Source organism: Coregonus lavaretus (assembly GCF_964263955.1).
Source record: "Coregonus lavaretus genome assembly, chromosome: 26".
NCBI classification, from domain to species: domain Eukaryota; kingdom Metazoa; phylum Chordata; class Actinopteri; order Salmoniformes; family Salmonidae; genus Coregonus; species Coregonus lavaretus.
In genome coordinates, this window is record NC_140013.1 from 597,081 (window position 1) to 616,934 (window position 19,854).

Here is a 19,854-nt window from a genome sequence, read left to right on the forward strand (position 1 = left end):
CTCTACATGCTTTGTAAGTAGGAAAACCTGCAAAATCGGCAGTGTATCAAATACTTGTTCTCCCCACTGTAGATCCTGGATGGCAGGAAGCTTGGCCCCAGTGATATACTGGGCCGTATACACTACCCTCTGTAGCGCCTTATGGTCTGATGCCGAGCAGTTGCCATACCAGGCGGTGATGCAACCGGTCAGAATGCTCTCGATGGTGCATCTGTAGAATTTTTTGAGGATCTGGAGACCCATGCCAAATCTTTTGAGTCTCCCTTAGAAATGAATGGATTTCCCCCCCAGAAATCTTACTGATGGACAGAACAACAAAATTTGACAAAGCAAAGTTTAAGCGAAGGATTGATAACTCCCATATCTGCCTGGTGGCTGGCAAAGAGCCAGTCAGGTCCCAGAGACACTGAGGGATGAGTTGGGTCTTCCTGGATGTTTTGGTCTCATTGGTTGAGCCTATGAAAGTCAAATAGGAGAGCTATCCTCTGGTTGAGCGTATGGTGTATATGCGTGCGTGCGTGCGTGCGTGTGTGTGTTTTTACATTTGTTGTGTGTTCGTGTTGTGTGTGTGTTTGTGTGTGCATGCATGCACGTGTGTGTGGGCAGGCCTTTGTGTTGTTTAATGTGGTTTTGCAGGAGATGCAGATGGACACTCATCAATAGTGTTTTGTATCAGATTAAAATATTTCCATGTACAGTATTTGCCTTGTCAGATGCCACTCAGTGCAAATAGCTTCACTTCGTATACCATATATTATTTTATATATATATAGGGTTTTACCTGCAGTGCCTTCAGAAAGTATTAATACCGCTTTACTTATTCCACATTTTGTTGTATTACAGCCTGAATTCAAAATGCATTAAATAAATACAAAAATCTCAACCATCTACACACAATAACCCATAATGACAAAGTGAAAACAGGTTTTTAGAAATGTTTGCAAATGTATTGAAAATGAAATGCTGAAATATATTTACATAAGTATTCCCCCTGAGTCAATACATGTTAGAATCACCTTTAGCAGCGATTACAGCTGTGAGTCTTTCTGGGTCTCTAAGTGCTTTTCACACCTGGATTGTACAATATTTACACATTATTCTTTTTCAAATTCTTCAAGCTCTGTCCAGTTGGTTGTTGATCATTGCTAGACAGCCATTTTCAAGTCTTGCCATAGATTTGCAAGCCGATTTAAGTCAATAGTGTAACTCGGCCACTCAGGAACATTCAATGTCGTCTTGGTTTGCAACTCCAGTGTATATTTGGCCTAGTGTATTAGGTTATTGTCCTGCTGAAAGGTGAATTTGTCACCCAGTGTCTGTTGGAAAGCAGACTGAACCAGATTTTGCCTGTGCTTAGCTAAATTCTGTTTCTTTTTATCCAAAAAAACCTCCCCAGTCCTTGCCGATGATAACCATACCCATGACATGATGCAGCCATCACCATGCTTGAAAATATGAAGAGCGGTACTCAGTGATGTGTTAGGTTGGATTTGTCCAAAAATATAACGCTTTGTATTCAGGACATTAAGTTAATTTCTTTGCCACATTTTTTGCAGTATTACTTTAGTGCCTTACTGCAAACAGGATGCATGTTTTGGAATACTTTTATTCTGTACAGTCTTCCTTCTTTTCACTCTGTCATTTATGTTAGTATTGTGGAGTAACTACAATATTGTTGATCCATCCTCAGTTTTCTCCTATCATAGCCATTAAACTCTGTAACTGTTTTAAAGTCACCATTGACCTCATGGTGAAATCCCTGAGCAGTTTCCTTCCTCTCCGGCAACTGAGTTACGAAGGACGTCTGTATCTTTGTAGTGACTGGGTGTATTGATACACCATCCAAAGTGTAAATAATAACTTCACTATGGTCAAAGGGATATTCAATGTCTGCCTCCCTGGTCTTTGTGGTTGAATCTGTGTTTGAAATTCACTAGTCGACTGAGGGACCTTACAGGTAATTGTATGTGTGGAGTACAGAGATGAGGTAGTCATTCAAAAATCATGTTAAACAATATTACTGCACACAGAGTGAGTCCATGTAACTTATTATGTGACTTGTTAAGCACATTTTTACTCCTGAACCTATTTAGGCTTGCCATTAAAAAGGGGTTAAATACTTATTGACTCAAGACATTTCAGCTTTTCATTTTAATTAATTTGTAAACATTTCTAAAAACAGAGTGAGGATATCAAACAATTATAACTTTTAATCACCAGCAACCTGCATTCAGAATGACTGCCAAGGTAGTGAAGATTGATATTTCAGACTATGTAAACCATCTAAACTTAAACAACCATCTCAGTAACGGGTTGTTATTTATCTTTGTATAGCATAAAATCAATCAATCAATTGTGTTTTGCATGAGATTAAAATATTTCCATGTAAGGTATTTGCCTCGTCAGTCGCAAAAAATATATTGAAACAAACAATTCAAAACATTAACCTGCAATAGAGCATGCTGGGAAATATGATAATGATGGGCTTGGTTTTGAGTGTTTTACTCTATTCATATTATTATTAATAATAATAATAAAGGATTTATTTTATAAAGCTCTTTTCTTCACAAGAACAATCTCAAAGTTGCATTAAAAATAAAAATAAAAATAAAAACAAAAATAAATAAAAACAAGTTTAGGGATATTGCAGTTTTTGGGTCATGGTCTTCAGATGATAGGCAGTTTGGAAAGGTAGTATCTTGAGCGGAGTGTTGAGGAAAACTCGTTCATGGAATCAGGCAGAACTCATTTGTAACTCGTTTCAGGAAACTAGGCGTATGTCGCTCGTCACTACTTCACAGGAGTGCCATTTGAACATAAACCTTATTTTTGGATCAAAACAAGTTTTTTGGCAGAAATGCCTACTGGAACATGTGAACTTTAATGTGCGTTAATAACAAACTTCAATTCCATCTGTAAATACGAATACAATTGTTAAATTACGAGCCTAGTTGGGTTAGCCAAGGAAAAAGACAGCAACCTTCCCGCTAGCCATGATTGGCTGAGATAATGAGTGGGCTGGACATGCCGAGAGATGAGTTCGGATTGGTCTGCCATGTAGCATGCTTCTATCCATAATATGAGCTGGTCAGTATTTGTAGGTAATCCTTTCTAATGCTGCTTTTTTTAAAAGATATCACTTAGTAGAACTGCATAAGTGTTGTTCTCCACTTTATGGAGCACCGAGTTTTGAAATCTGTGGAATTAGAGTATGATAGCTAAGGAGATGGAGGAAATTCTGGCGTATGATTGCAAATATGCAGACGGAGTTGAAAAGAGGACACAGAAGGCTCGAGATTACATCTTCAAACTAAGGGCAACTATGGCATCCGTGACAGAGAGGGAGAAGCGTCCATCCATGTATACGGGTAAGAGAGTCTAGCTAGCTACATTTTCAGATATTATACATTTCTAATTTTGTCAGAAATTCGTTTTCATTTCAAGTTCAAGTGTACTGTTAGCTAGCTAGCTAACATTAGCTGGCTGGCTAGCTAGCTAACATTACGTGTTGGTCTGTGTAGTAATATTATTCGTATCTCAGAGCCATTTGCATTGCTAGTTATAGCCTAATGTTAGCTAACTAACATTGAACCTGGTTGGTTAGCTACCTGCAGATTCATGCAGGGTATTAACGTTATGAGTTGGGATTATGGTTAATTATTTAGCTAGCTACATGTCTGAACAAAAGACTCCACTATATAAGCAACTATTTCAATTGAATGTTTATGATGTCACTGCGACAACTGTCAATAGACGTAGCTGGTAAATTCGCTCTGGCTATCTACTCCCATTTCAGAGCACTCTCGTCTGAGTGTACCAGAGCGCAGAATAATTTACGAACGCTCAACACTCGTTGAATATGGCCGGTGTCAGTAAACGTTGGCAAAAAAAGTGTAAATAAATTATTGCCAACAGCACAGTTGCAGTCACCAATGCTCTGGATAACATGAAAACAGCCTAACCAGCTCTGCTAGTGCGAGTAAAATGGTCAGAGTGAGCTGTTCTCTCATTTGTGTCTGGAAGTAGCTACTTTTCGGCCAGAGTGTCCAGTGTGCGCTCCGAGAGCGAAACGCTCTGAATTTACAAACGGCCAATCTGACAACACTCTGAGTTTATGAACGTCCACACTCTGGCACTCCAGATTAAATTTACGAACACATTTATAAACCAGCCTTTGGTCTTGAAATCTTTGGTTGTTTAGTACATAGCCTCACATGTGAATCGTTAAACAGATGGGTGGGGCTAAAGCCTAAAAGGGTGTGAACGATGCTGAATGGGTGTAGACAAAGAAGAGCTCTCCAGTAGGTACCAAAACGTTCAAGGGCCATTTTCTCAAAAGTTTCAAACAGAATTACTTTCCCATTGTTCCTATACTGTAGTGTATGATATACCATTTCCTAGTGCTGAGTCTCTACTTTTATCCAATGTAAAAAACACAATTTCAAATTTTGCTACATAAGACCGAATCGAGCTGGTTGGTCACATTTATCAGCAATACGAGGTTTATTCGATCAATTGCAAGTAAGATCACTCTCTCAGCATTTACAAATGACACAGTATTTTTATACTTCATCTACACAAAGCGCTATACCCCCTTTTAGGGGGAGGCAAGCTAAGAAAATAGATAAGGTCCACTTCCTTAGAAGAACATTACAAATGAGAACAGGTTCTAACCAGTTCTCACAGCCTATACAGTGGGGAGAGTATTTGATACACTGCCGATTTTGCAGGTTTTCCTACTTACAAAGCATGTAGAGGTCTGTAATTTTTATCATAGGTACACTTCAACTGTGAGAGACGGAATCTAAAACAAAAATCCAGAAAATCACGTTGTATGATTTTTAAGTAATTAATTTGCATTTTATTGCATGACATAAGTATTTGATCACCTACCAACCAGTAAGAATTCTGGCTCTCACAGACCTGTTAGTTTTTCTTTAAGAAGCCCTCCTGTTCTCCACTCATTACCTGTATTAACTGCACCTGTTTTAACTCGTTACCTGTATAAAAGACACCTGTCCACACACTCAATCAAACAGACTCCAACCTCTCCACAATGGCCAAGACCAGAGAGCTGTGTAAGGACATCAGGGATAAAATTGTAGACCTGCACAAGGCTGGGATGGGCTACAGGACAATAGGCAAGCAGCTTGGTGAGAAGGCAACAACTGTTGGCACAATTATTAGAAAATGGAAGAAGTTCAAGATGACGGTCAATCACCCTCGGTCTGGGGCTCCATGCAAGATCTCACCTCGTGGGGCATCAATGATCATGAGGAAGGTGAGGGATCAGCCGAGAACTACACGGCAGGACCTGGTCAATGACCTGAAGAGAGCTGGGACCACAGTCTCAAAGAAAACCATTAGTAACACACTACGCCATCATGGATTAAAATCCTGCAGCTCACGCAAGGTCCCCCTGCTCAAGCCAGCGCATGTCCAGGCCCGTCTGAAGTTTGCCAATGACCATCTGGATGACCCAGAGGAGGAATGGGAGAAGGTCATGTGGTCTGATGAGACAAAAATAGAGCTTTTTGGTCTAAACTCCACTCGCCGTGTTTGGAGGAAGAAGAAGGATGAGTACAACACCAAGAACACCATCCCAACCGTGAAGCATGGAGGTGGAAACATCATTCTTTGGGGATGCTTTTATGCAAAGGGGACAGGACGACTGCACCGTATTGAGGGGAGGATGGATGGGGCCATGTATCGCGAGATCTTGGCCAACAACCTCCTTCCCTCAGTAAGAGCATTGAAGATGGGTCGTGGCTGGGTCTTCCAGCATGACAACGACCCGAAACACACAGCCAGGGCAACGAAGGAGTGGCTCCGTAAGAAGCAGCTCAAGGTCCTGGAGTGGCCTAGCCAGTCTCCAGACCTGAACCCAATAGAAAATATTTGGAGGGAGCTGAAAGTCCGTATTGCCCAGCGACAGCCCCGAAACCTGAAGGATCTGGAGAAGGTCTGTATGGAGGAGTGGGCCAAAATCCCTGCTGCAGTGTGTGCAAACCTGGTCAAGACCTACAGGAAACGTATGATCTCTGTAATTGCAAACAAAGGTTTCTGTACCAAATATTAAGTTCTGCTTTTCTGATGTATCAAATACTTATGTCATGCAATAAAATGCAAATAAATTACTTAAAAATCATAAGTAATCATTCTGGATTTTTGTTTTAGATTCCGTCTCTCACAGTTGAAGTGTACCTATGATAAACATTACAGACCTCTACATGCTTTGTAAGTAGGAAAACCTGCAAAATCGGCAGTGTATCAAATACTTGTTCTCCCCACTGTATATATCAAAGATAGAGGAGTGATAGGATCTTTAAAGGCTAACCAGAGGAAACTAGTTTTTCGCCTGGCTTTTAATGCCCTATAGATAATGAGCTAGTAATAATTCACTCCTCTGTGCGGTATGTAAAAGAGGTTACTGAACAACTGTGGAAAATTACCAGTGACTAGAATCATTCAACTCAAGAGACTGTAACAAAACCATTTTGCACCCACAGGAGGGAACATTGATGTTATAGCCAGGCAGGGAGGTAGAAACATTTGACAGACAGACCCCGGAGCTCTTCATGGGGCAACTTGTCGTCTCCAACGTTCACGGCTCCTCTTCCGGTGGTAGGCTGAATTTTCCGCTACTGAAATGTTGCCCCCACCTGGGTGATGCTTCGGTGACTCTAAAAGTGTCAGTAAGACCCCCACATTTTGATAATAATCTGAAAATGTCCTCATACGAGGCGTGCTTCTGCATCCCCTCACACTGAAATCCACTTCCTAAACGGGGCAAGTGGCCAAATATTTCACAGCGGTTTAGATGGTAAAATTATTCTCTACACTAAACTTCCTTGTTTTGTCACACAAAATGAAATTAAGCGAACTATTAGAATTTCTGCAACCAGGAAATAGCAAAGCGATTTCTGCATAGTGCATTTTAAAGTGAAAGTGAAAGAAATTAAACTAAATATATCTCTCTCTCTCTGTCTTTCTCTTTCTTGCTTCTCCATCATTTTAGAATAAATTATTTTGTTCAAAACTGTTTAACTATTGTCTTTTTCTCTCTGAGTCAACTACTCACCACATTTTATGCACTGCAGTGCTAGCAAGCTGTAGCTTATGCTTTCAGTACTAGATTAATTATCTGATCCTTTGATTGGGTGGACAACATGTCAGTTAATGCTCCAAGAACTGATAGGTTGTAGGACATCCTCCGGAAGTTGTCATAATTACTGTGTAAGTCTATGGAAGGACGGAAACTAGCTGTCCGGCTACACCATGGTGCTACACCAGAGAGTACTGTTGAGGCTACTGCAAAACAGTGTGTTTTAATCAACTCTTTGGTGATATGTTACCAACCGCCTTAATTCAGTTTTATGTAGCAAAGTTTGAAATGGTGTTTTTTAAGTTGGATAAAAGCAGAGACACAGTGCTACAAAATGGTATATCTTACACTGCATTTGAAGAACAATGGAAAAGTAATTCTGCTTTGAAAGTTGATCAACTTGTAACCTCACTTTTGAGAAAATGGCCTTTGAATGTTTTGGTACCTACTGGAGAGCTATTCTTTGTCTACACCCATTCAGCATCATTCACACCCTCTTAAGCTTTAGCCCCACCCATCTCTTTAAGGGTTGATCCGAATGTTCTGTCCTAACATTTTAGACATTTTTGACATTTTAGTCATTTAGCAGACGCTCTTATCCAGAGCGACTTACAGTTAGTGCATACATTATTATTCTAATTTTTTTTTTTTTTTTTATACCCCCCGTGGGAATCGAACCCACAACCCTGGCGTTGCAAACGCCATGCTCTACAAACTGAGCTACATCCCCTGCCGGCCATTCCCTCCCCTACCCTAGACGACGCTGGGCCAATTGTGCGCCGCCCCATGGGTCTCCCGGTCGCGGCCGGCTACGACAGAGCCTGGATTCGAACCAGGATCTCTAGTGGCACAGCTAGCACTGCGATGCAGTGCCTTAGACCACTGCGCCACTCGGGAGAGACAACAACAGTCAAGCACCAAAGCTATCTGGCTAACGTTGGCTAGTTTGCTAGCTATTTCCAGACACAAATGAGAGAACAGTTCATTGACCATTTTACTCGCCCTAGCAGAGCTGGTTAGGCTGTTTTTATGTTATCCAGAGCGTTGGCAACAATTTACGTTTTTATGCCAACGTTTACTGACACCAACCATATTCAACGGGTGTTGAGTGTTTGTAAATTCGTCAGTTATTCTGCGCTCTGGTACACTCAGACGAGAGTGCTCTGAAATGGGAGTAGATAGCCAGACCGAATTTACGTTTATGTCTATCAACAGCTAGCTGGCTAAACAATTAACCATAATCACAACTCATGATGTTAGTACCCTGCATGAATCTGCAGGTATCTAACCAACCAGGTTCAATGTTAGCTAGCTAATATTAGGCTATAACTAGCTAAGCAAATGGCTCTGAGATACGAATAATAAGATAATACACGTAACGTTAGCTAGCGAGCCAGCCAGCTAAATGTAGCTAGCTAGCTAACAGTAAACTTTAACTTGAAATGAAAATGACTTTTTGTCAAAATTAGAAAAGTGTCATATCTGAAAATGTAGCTAGCTAGACTATCTTACCCGTATACATCATGGATGGAAACCTCTCCCTGTCACGGATGCAATGGTTGCCCTTAGTTTGAAGATGTAATCCGGAGACAGGTGTTTTCTCCATCTCCTTAGCTATCATACTCTAATTCCACTGATTTCAAAACTCGGTCCTCCAGAAAGTGGAGCGTAACACTTATGCAGTTCTACTACGCGATACATTAAAAAAAACAGCATTAGACAGGATTACCTACACATTCGGACCAGCTCAAATAGAAGCGTGCTATATGGCAGACCAATCCGAACTCATCTCTCGGCATGTCCAGCCCACTCATTATCTCAGCCAATCATGGCTAGTGGGAAGGTTGCTGTCTTTTTCTGTGGCTAAACCAACTAGGCTCGTAATTTAACAATTGTATTGGTATTTACAGATGGCAATGGGCATATAATGTTGCAACGTGCATTTTTTTCTACGCTAACGCTTGGACGGGGATTCAACACACCAAGATAATATTTACGGTATATCACAAGAAAGAGGACAAGTAGGTGTTAATTTTTTGTGCACTTTAAAAAAGTGAAGATTTAATTTATTTGAAATGTTTACAAAAGGAACTCAGCCACAAAGGAAGCCGCTCCCGAAAATGAACAACCAATTCTTGCAAATACCAGATTTAATCTTGCACACAATGTAAACTATTTGTGTGTTGGTAAATTCCAAGGCAGGGCGTTTAGATTATAAAACAGGTGGGTATCCTTTTTTTAAACACAATCTCCACCTAATGTTGAATATTACCCACAGAGCTGCAGCCTCTGCCTTTATTAAACTATGCCCATGTATATCTGCAAATTAGTTGTTATTTACAAACGTTAGAATTGTATCACTGTAATAATAAAACTCCAAGACATCAAGTCCTTTGCTTTCAACACTGACACCTGGGAAGATGCCGCCCAGGACGGTCTTCACTGCCAGCAGGCACATCGCAGCGGGCTGTGAAACAACACTGGCTCACCAGAGAGAAGCAAAGAGAACAAATAGGAAAGAACATCAGTACACCACATCCATAACATACTGGCCGGCCTACAAATGTGACAACTGTGGCCGAATCTGCCTCTCATGGATTGGACAATAAATCTATGGTCTCCTGAGACTGCGATGCTGCCGCGGCTGAATAATAAAACACATATATGGTTTAAAAATGTTGCTTTGTGTCGTTTCAAAGAGGAATACCTGAATTGCCACCTATTCAGTCAATATTTGAGTGTTTATTAAATTTCAAATAGCGTTGAGTATCTTACTCCATCATGCAGTTGTTATCAGAACTGTATTTTGTATTTATTTTTCATCCATTTTCACAACCGTTGCTATTATAATGTAATGTACTGTATGTGGCAAGAAATTATTTGGATTCTGTGCTTACTCCTTTTTGGGCTGTGTGAGTGGAGGCTAAGAACAAACACAAACTGCCGATTTAATATTTTGATGACCTTTACAAGTGACATGATATTTTCCTCTAAAACTTGCTATTTGTGTACAAAACATTATGAACACCTGCTCTTTCCATGATGTAGACTGACCAGGTGAATCTTTTTTTATATTTTACCCTTATTTTACAATGATCCCTTATTGATGTCACTTGTTAAATCCACTTCAATCAGTGTAGATGAAGGGGAGGGTAAAGGTTAAAGAAGGATTTTTAAGCCTTGAGACAGTTGAGGCTTGTGTATGTGTGCCATTCAGAGGGTGAATGGGCAAGACAAAAGATTTAAGTGCCCTTGAACTGGGTATGGTAGTAGGTGCCAGGTACACCGGTTTGTGACAAGAACTGCAACGCTGCTGGGTTTTTCACTCTCAACAGTTTCCTGTGTGTATCAAGAATGGTCCCCCACCCAAATGACATCCGGCCAACTTGACACAACTGTGGGAAGCATTGGAGTCAACATGGGCCAGCATCCCTGTGGAACGCTTTCAACACCTTGTTGAGTCCATGCCCAGACGCATTCAGCTCAATAGTAGTAAGGTGTTCTTAATGTTTTGTACACTCTTTATGGGACAAATAGGAAACATATTTAAGCTGTCTGTATATATTCTCTGCTGTTGTGTATGCATGTGTGTGTGTGTGTGTGTGTGCGCGTGCGTGCGTGCATCAGCTATCATAGTCATAAGCAACTTGGTAAAATGGAGGAGAAGGTGCTTTTTGGATCCATGATTGTGTCCTTGCATCTATTCATCTATGCAGATGTAACGTGATTTATGGATGTAACAAAATTATTTAAAACATGTCTCCTGGCAGGATCGGTGAGGATGTGGGGAGGGCGACGGAGGGAGGCTACGCAGGGAAACACTTCCGCATGGGCTTCATGACCATGCCGGCGCCCCAGGACCGCCTTCCCTCCTCCTGTGGCCAGGGCTTCACTGTGCGTTCCCAGTCTCTACACTCCGTCGGTGGGGGTGACGAGGACGGGAGCCCCAACTCCCGTAAACAGCCCCCGCCCAAACCCAAGAGAGACCCCAACACCAAGCTCAGCATCTCCTCTGAGGGTGTGAACTCTGGATCTGCCTCCAGCATTTGCAACAGAGACAACCTGGAAAACTTTGACCGTGAGTGGCCTGGCCTGTGTGTGTCCATGTCAACTTCAAATGAGATTACATTACATTTACATTATTTAGCAGACGCTCTTATCCAGAGCGACTTACAGGAGCAATTAGGGTTAAGTGCCTTGCTCAAGGGCACATCGACAGATTTTTCACCTAGTTGGCTCGGGGATTAGAACCAGCGACCTTTCGGTTACTGGCACAACGCTCTTAACCACTAAGCTACCTGCCGCCGAGCGGCTTCCTGATTACTGTTCTTATGAGGGAACGTTTTAGGTAGCCTGGTCCTATATATTGTATATTTACATACACTTAGGTTGGAGTCATTAAAACTTGTTTTTCAACCACTCCACACATTTCTTGTTAACAAACTATAGTTTTGACAAGTCGGTTAGGACATCTACTTTGTGCATGACACAAGTCATTTTTCAAACAATTGTTTACAGACAGATTATTTCACTTATAATTCACTGTATCACAATTCCAGTGGGTCAGAAGTTTACATACACTAAGTTGACTGTGCCTTTAAACAGCTTGGAAAATTCCAGAAAATGATGTCATGGCTTTAGAAGCTTCTGATAGGCTAATTTACATAATTTGAGTCAAATGGAGGTGTACCTGTGGATGTATTTCAAGGGCTACCTTCAAACTCAGTGCCTCTTTGCTTGACATCATGGGAAAATCAAAAGAAATCAGCCAAGACCTCAGAAAAACAATTGTAGACCTCCACAAGCCTGGTTCATCCTTGAGAGCAATTTCCAAATGCCTGAAGGTACCATGTTCATCTGTACAAACAATAGTACGCAAGTATAAACACCATGGGACCACGCAGACGTCATACCGCTCAGGAAGGAGATGCATTATGTTGCTTAGAGATTAACGTACTTTGGTGCGAAAAGTTCAAATCAATCCCAGAACAACAGCAAAGGACCTTGTGAAGATCCTGGAGGAAACAGGTACAAAAGTATCTACAGTGGTGTGAAAAAGTGTTTTCCCCCTTCCTGATTTCTTATTTGTTTGCATATTTGTCACACTTAAATGTTTCAGATCATCAAACAAATTTAAATATTAGTCAAAGATAACACGAGTAAACACAAAATGCAGTTTTGAAATGAAGGTTGTTATTATTAAGGGAAAACAAAATCCAAACCCACATGGCCCTGTGTGAAAAAGGGATTGCCCCCTACAACCTAATAACTGGTTGGGCCACCCTTAGCAGCAACAACTGCAATCAAGCGTTTGCGATAATAACAATTTGTCTTTTACAGCACTGTGGAGGAATTTTGGCCCACTCATCTTTGCAGAATTGTTGTAATTCAGCCACATTGGAGGGTTTGAGCATGAACTGCCTTTTTAAGGTCATGCCACAGCATCTCAATAGGATTCAGGTCAGGACTTTGACTAGACCACTCCAAAGTCTTCATTTTGTTTTTCTTCAGCCATTCAGAGGTGGACTTGCTGGTGTGTTTTGGATCATTGGAACCCAAGTTTGCTTCAGCTTGAGGTCACGAACAGATGGCCGGACATTCTCCTTCAGGTCCTGAAGCAGCAAAACAGGCCCAGACCGTCACACTACCACCACCATATTTTACTGTTGGTATGATGTTCTTTTTCTGAAATGCGGTGTTACTTTTACGCCAGATGTAATGGGACACACACCTTCCAAAAAGTTCAACTTTTGTCTCGTCTGTCCACAGAGTATTTTCCCAAAGGCCTTGGGGATCATCAAGATGTTTTCTGGCAAAAATGAGACGAGCCTTAATGTTATTTTTGCTCAGAAGTGGTTTTCATCTTGGAACTCTGCAATGCAGGCCATTTTTGCCCAGTCTCTTTCTTATGGTGGAGTCATGAACACTGACCTTAACTGAGGCAAGTGAGGCCTGCAGCTCTTTGGATGTTGTTGTGGGGTCTTTTGTGACCTCTTGGATGAGTCGTCGCTGCGCTCTTGGGGTAATTTTGGTCGGCCGGCCACTCCTGGGAAGGTTCACCATTGTGGATAATGGCTCTCACTGTGGTTCGCTGGAGTCCCAAAGCTTTAGAAATGGCATGGCTTTATAACTTTTTTCAGACTGATGGATCTCAATTACTTTCTTTCTCATTTGTTCCTGAATTTCTTTGGATCTCAGCATGATGTCTAGCTTTTGAGGATCTTTTGGTCTACTTCACTTTGTCAGGCAGGTCCAATTTAAGTGATTCCTTGATTGAGAACAGGTGTGGCAGTGATCAGGCCTGGGTGTGGCTAGAGGAATTGAACTCAGGTGTGATAAACCACAGTTGAGTTGTGTTGTAACGGTCGGGGGGGGGGGGGGGGGGGGGGGGGGGGGGGCAAACACTTTTTCACACAGGGCCATGTAGGTTTGGATTTTGTTTTCCCTTAAAAATAACAAACTTCATTTCAAAACTGCATTTTGTGTTTACTTGTGCTATCTTTGACTAATATTGAAATTTGTTTGATGATCTGAAACATTTACGTGTGACAAACATGCAAACAAATAACAAATCAGGAAGGGGGCAAACACTTTTTCACACCACTGTATATCCACAGTAAAACGAGTCCTATATTGACATAACCTGAAAGGCCACTCAGCAAGGAAGAAGCCATTGCTCCAAAACCGCCATAAAAAAGCTAGACTACGGTTTGCAACTGCACATGGGGACAAAGATCGTACTTTTTGGAGAAATGTCCTTTGGTCTGATGAAACAAAAATAGAACTGTTTGGCCATATTGACCATCATTATGTTTGGAGGAAAAAGGGGTAGGCTTGCTAGCTGAAGAACACCATCCCAACCGTGAAGCACGGGGGTGGCAGCATCATGCTGTGGAGGTGCTTTGCTGCAGGAGGGACTGGTGCACTTCACAAAATAGATGGCATCATGAGGAAGGCAAATTATGTGGATATATTGAAGCAACATCTCAAGACATCAGTCAGGAAGCTAAAGCTTGGTCGCAAATAGGCCTTCCAAATGGACAATGACCCCAAGTATACTTCCAAAGTTGTGGCAAAATGGCTTAAGGACAACAAAGTCAAGCTTTGGAGTGGCCATCACAAAGCCCTGGCCTCAATCCTATAGAAACTTTGTGGACAGAACTGAAAAAGCATGTGTGAGCAAGGAGGCCTACAAACCTGACTCTGTTACACCAGCTCTGTCAGGAGGAATGGGCCAAAATTCACCCAACTTATTGTGGGAAGCTTGACCCAAGTTAAACAATTTAATGGCAATGCTACCAAATACTAATTGTGTAAATGTAAACTTCTGACCAACTGGGAATGTGATGAAATAAATAAAAGCTGAAATAAATCATTCTCTCTACTATTATTCAGACATTTCACATTCTTAAAATAAACTGGTGATCCTAACTGAGCTAAGACAGGGAATTTTTACTAGGATTAAATGTTAGGAATTGTTGAAAAACTGAGTTTAAATTTATTTGGCTAAGGTGTATGTAAACCTCCGACTTCAACTGTACAATATGGGAATTGGCATCTTATTTGGTTCATGCGCCAAGACAAAACATTCAACATAGAAGAAGCATTTCGTTGTCCTAGCACAAGGCCAGGGTGAGACAATTTTCTGTTTACAGTCCCACACAGCACTGCCATAGGCTACTGTCTTTATTTACATAAAGTATTTCAAGTTGCATGAAGTTATATCCCTACGTTTGCTATTGCGCCATCAACTGGCCTTGGATGGCCATCTTTTTTGTTCAAGATATCAACACCAAACTTGATATATGCCGTCAGGATCGTGTCATTGACCAACATGACAAGTTTCAAGTTAATGGCGCAAAGTGGCATAGAGTTATCATGCGTTTAAATGGAAAAACAGTTTGACATTCTTTGATTGCGCCTTCTTCACCACACTGTCTGTGTGGGTGGACCATTTCAGTTTGTCAGTGATGTGTACGCCGAGGAACTTTAAACTTTCCACCTTCTCCACTGTGGTCCCGTCTTTTGGATAGGGGGTGTTCCCTCAGCTGTTTCCTGAAGTCCAAGATCATCTCTTTTGTTTTGTTGACGTTGAGTAAGAGGTTTTTTTCCGGGCACCACACTCCCAGAGCCCTCACCTCCTTCCTGTAGGCTGTCTCGTCATTGTTGGTAAAGCCTACTACTGTTGTGTCGTCTGCAAACTTGATGATTGAGTTGGAGGCGTGCTTGGCCACGCAGTCATGGGTGAACAGGAAGTTGTCAACCAAAAACGATGTAATATTACTTTTGTAATACAGCAAATAGCCTAAAGTTAAGGTTATCTTACAAACTAATGTAACATTCAACCTTAAAATGAGTAACACATCAATGCCCACATTTTGAGGTTACTGTAAGTATACATTTAGTCTTATGTAATCGTATAAAGCAATGGTGTGCACGTTCAAGATAGCATGCATAGGTCATCGCAGGTCTGTGGAGATCTTCACAATTGCTGTAATAATTTGTACAGAAACTCGAACGGCATTGACCACCACTTGCACTCTGTACTTTTAATGTAATCTCAACTGCAATCCAGGTCTTTTGGTTCTGCAATTAGATGAAGCAGAGTGATATTAATCTGTTGTAGGCCTATATATAAACAAAATATAAATGTATTCCCATTGGAACTTTGTTGTGCTTTTAGACGACTGAAAGCATAGTGATAACACGTTGGAAATTCAACTAACTTTAGGTAGTCTTTTTGAGTGGGTGAATATACTGTAGGTTATAATCTCATTGATCAAAGTCTCCACCAAATATTACCCAATTATTCATGTTGAAATGACATGGTGTTCCCATGTGGGATGGGGCTGGAGAAATGTTACCACTCTCAAATGTATAGATAGAGCTATGGATAGAAGGACTGACCATCAATAATATCCAAATCATAGTTTAAACCTTGTTTTGAGGCCATACAGTGTTTGTTTACAATTACTTTGTTTTACAGACAAAGGTGTAAATCCACCTTATATTTTAGGTTCTGAGCTCCTGGGAGGACAGGAGGGGACTGAGCTCATCTTGTCTCCATCGCTCTTTCTGTGCTGTGTGCCCTGTGCACCTTCCCACTCGGACACCATGCCCCACCCCCTGCCACTCACAATAAAAACGAAATAACTTCTTCCTCTCTGACAACAAGCATTTTAAACTGGTTATTTGCATTTCAGAGGTTTGGTCCAACAGAATTGGTCATATGGACACCGAATGCTTAGAGACATTTTACTGTAATAGATGAGAACTTAACCTTTCTAACAATGCCTTTTTTATGTCTCAACTCCCAAAATGTAGAACAGACCAGACCCTACTAAAATGAGAGTATCAATGAACATGTTGTGGAAAATTTAAGCTCAGTTTCTATAGCGAGCGGCAATTGGCAACTCGTTCTCATTCTGAGAAATAAGCATCTTCTTATCCAATTTTTCCTATAACACAAGCACCTGAGGGAGTTCCATAATTTCCATTTCAAATTTCCACCCCCGCAGCGCTCCAGACCCTAGAACTGAGCATGAGTAAATCCTTTCGCTTGACATGATTATCCATAAGAAATGTTGACATTAGAATGCAGTTCACTTTAAACCACCTCTGAGCAAACTTATCTAAAGAGCTCTAGTGCACCTAAAGTTGTTGTCCAATGCTTTGTCGCCGTTATATCAGTTCTAGCTCGTTAATATGTTTTATGGAAAAAGGGTGTCTCCCTAATGACCAATCTACAGTGAGGGAAAAAAGTATTTGATCCCCTGCTGATTTTGTACGTTTGCCCACTGACAAAGAAATGATCCGTCTATAATTTTAATGATAGGTTTAATTGAACAGTGAGAGACAGAATAACAAAAAAAATGAAAAAATAAACGCATGTCAGAAATGTTATTAATGTATTTTCATTTTAATGAGGGAAATAAGTATTTGACCCCTCTGCAAAACATGACTTATTACTTGGTGGCAAAACCCTTGTTGGCAATCACAGAGGTCAGACGTTTCTTGTAGTTGGCCACCAGGTTTGCACACATCTCAGGAGGGATTTTGACCCACTCCTCTTTGCAGATCTTCCCCAAGTCATTAAGGTTTCGAGCCTGACGTTTGTCAACTCGAACCTTTAGCTCCCTCCACAGATTTTCTATGGGATTAAGGTCTGGAGACTGGCTAGGCCACTCCAGGACCCTAATGTGCTTCCTCTTGAGCCACTCCTTTGTTGCCTTGGCCGTGTGTTTTGGGTCATTGTCATGCTGGAATACCCATCCATGACCCATTTTCAATGCCCTGGCTGAGGGAAGGAGGTTCTCACCCAAGATTTGACGATACATGGCCCCGTCCATCGTCCCTTTGATGCGGTGAAGTTGTCTTGTCCCCTTAGCAGAAAAACACCCCCAAAGCATAATGTTTCCACCTCCATGTTTGACGGTGGGGATGGTGTTCTTGGGGTCATAGGCAGCATTCCTCCTCCTCCAAACACGGCGATTTGAGTTGATGCCAAAGAGCTCCATTTTGGTCTCATCTGACCACAACACTTTCACCAAGTTCTCCTCTGAATCATTCAGATGTTCATTAGCAAACTTCAGACGGGCATGTATATGTGCTTTCTTGAGCAGGGGGACCTTGCGGGCGCTGCAGGATTTCAGTCTTTCACGGCGTAGTGTGTTATCAATTGTTTTCTTGGTGACTATGGTCCCAGCTGCCTTGAGATCATTGACAAGATCCTCCCTTGTAGTTCTGGGCTGATTCCTCACCGTTCTCATGATCATTGCAACTCCACGAGGTGAGATCTTGCATGGAGCCCCAGGCCGAGGGAGATTGACAGTTATTTTGTGTTTCTTCCATTTGCGAATAATTGCACCAACTGTTGTCACCTTCTCACCAAGCTGCTTGGCGATGGTCTTGTAGCCCATTCCAGCCTTGTGTAGGTCTACAATCTTGTCCCTGACATCCTTGGAGAGCTCTTTGGTCTTGGCCATGGTGGAGAGTTTGGAATCTGATTGATTGATTGCTTCTGTGGACAGGTGTCTTTTATACAGGTAACAAGCTGAGATTAGGAGCACTCCCTTTAAGAGTGTGCTCCTAATCTCAGCTCGTTACCTGCATAAAAGACACCTGGGAGCCAGAAATCTTTCTGATTGAGAGGGGGTCAAATACTTATTTCCCTCATTAAAATGCAAATCAATTTATAAATTTTTTTGATATGTGTTTTTCTGGATTTTTTTGTTGTTATTCTGTATCTCACTGTTCAAATAAACCTACCATTAAAATTATAGACTGATCATTTCTTTGTCAGTGGGCAAACGTACAAAATCAGTAGGGGATCAAATACTTTTTTCCCTCACTGTAAATAGCCTACCTACAACTGGTAAACAGGTGCTGCTCTGTCTCCGTGACTCAGCTGCTCTGCTGCAGCACTCACCAGGGCTCTCAACGCACACACACCCCTCCAGCCCTCCCCACCATTCACTCACTCACTCACTCAATCACTCACTCATGGGTCGCTATTGCTCTATGACGGGTCGCTACTGCATGTAGCCTATTTGAAATTGTTAGCTTACATTCACCTTTTCATGTTTATTCAAATGCTTTTCATTCAAATCCATATGGTTTGGTTTCAATACTTAGAAACCAATTGGTAGGTCCAGGTAGTCACACAAATAGACGGGTGTTGGTTAAATTGTGATTTCTTTCCTGTGAGTGTGGAGGGTTTTTAGCAGAGTGGTAGGAAAGGACATGAGTGATGATCGGGATTTCCAACCGCTCAACTCCGCTCACATGCTTTGTATGGTGTGATCATATAGCCTACCTCAAATTTCGAAATACATATTTTTTAAATGGCCTGAACAACAACGCATTGGCAGGGCAATTCAAGCAAAACCAATATGCGGTGGTACTGTATTGGGCCTATAGCTTACTGCACAAACCTCCTTGCTACAGTACTGTTTTTAATTGGTTAATGTTGGTTAATAGGCTTTCGTTTGAATAATTGGTTAATAGGCTTAGGTTTTTTAAGTAATGTTAAAAATAATCTGAGTGGTAGATCTCAGCTAGCATTTTGACTCAGAAAAGTTTGGTATCCACTGTTCTAGAGTTTTCCCTGTTAACACTATCAACGTTTCCCTTTACTGTGGCAATTGTGACACACATTTTTAGCCACTTTCAAAGCAACATTTTGAAACAAAACAACTATGCAACAGATTTTGTTGTAGGCAGAACGCATCGGAGTAGGATTCTATTGCATTGACATGCACTACTCAGCCTGTACTCTACACAGACCTGTGCGGCATAAACAATCAGAGCTGCAGTAGGCCTATATGCAAATAGACCATTGCCATATATGGATCTGTGCCATTTACTTTGAACAGGACTGTGTTTACAGCATTAGCGGTCGTGAGTAGATGTGCTTGTTTTGAGATCAAAGTGAGAGCTGCATTTAGCCACGTGTGCACATTGTTAATATCCTTTGCTAGTTAGTGAGTTATTAGCCCAGTTATAGATCATTTGTAGTCAGCAATAGGGGACTGATTGCTTCCTACAAGAGCACAAAACGTATACATTTCTAGACATCTTTGAAAAGCGAGTCAGGTCAAGAGCTTTTCTTTATGTTTTAAAGGGCAGTGTTGTATTTTGAGACAGGCTTGAATAAGCTAAGTAGCCAATAGCGAGAGGGTAGAATAATTTCTCAGATTTTCTGTAGTAATGGTCTGGGAATAATAATGCATTTTGTTTTGTAAAGTGGT

At 41.4% G+C, this 19,854-nt stretch overlaps 1 protein-coding gene across 1 annotated transcript in view; it reads left to right on the forward strand.

Moving 5' to 3' along the window:
- The window catches only part of LOC311101685 (neuronal tyrosine-phosphorylated phosphoinositide-3-kinase adapter 2-like), a gene marked incomplete at both ends in the record, with an annotated part of 118,074 nt that overhangs the window by 10,068 nt on the left and 88,152 nt on the right, over positions 1 to 19,854 (forward strand). The window contains one exon of the mRNA XM_084142836.1: positions 10,876 to 11,183. Coding sequence (XP_083998962.1) covers positions 10,876 to 11,183 — 308 coding nt within the window. The remainder of the gene's footprint in view (positions 1 to 10,875; positions 11,184 to 19,854) is intronic.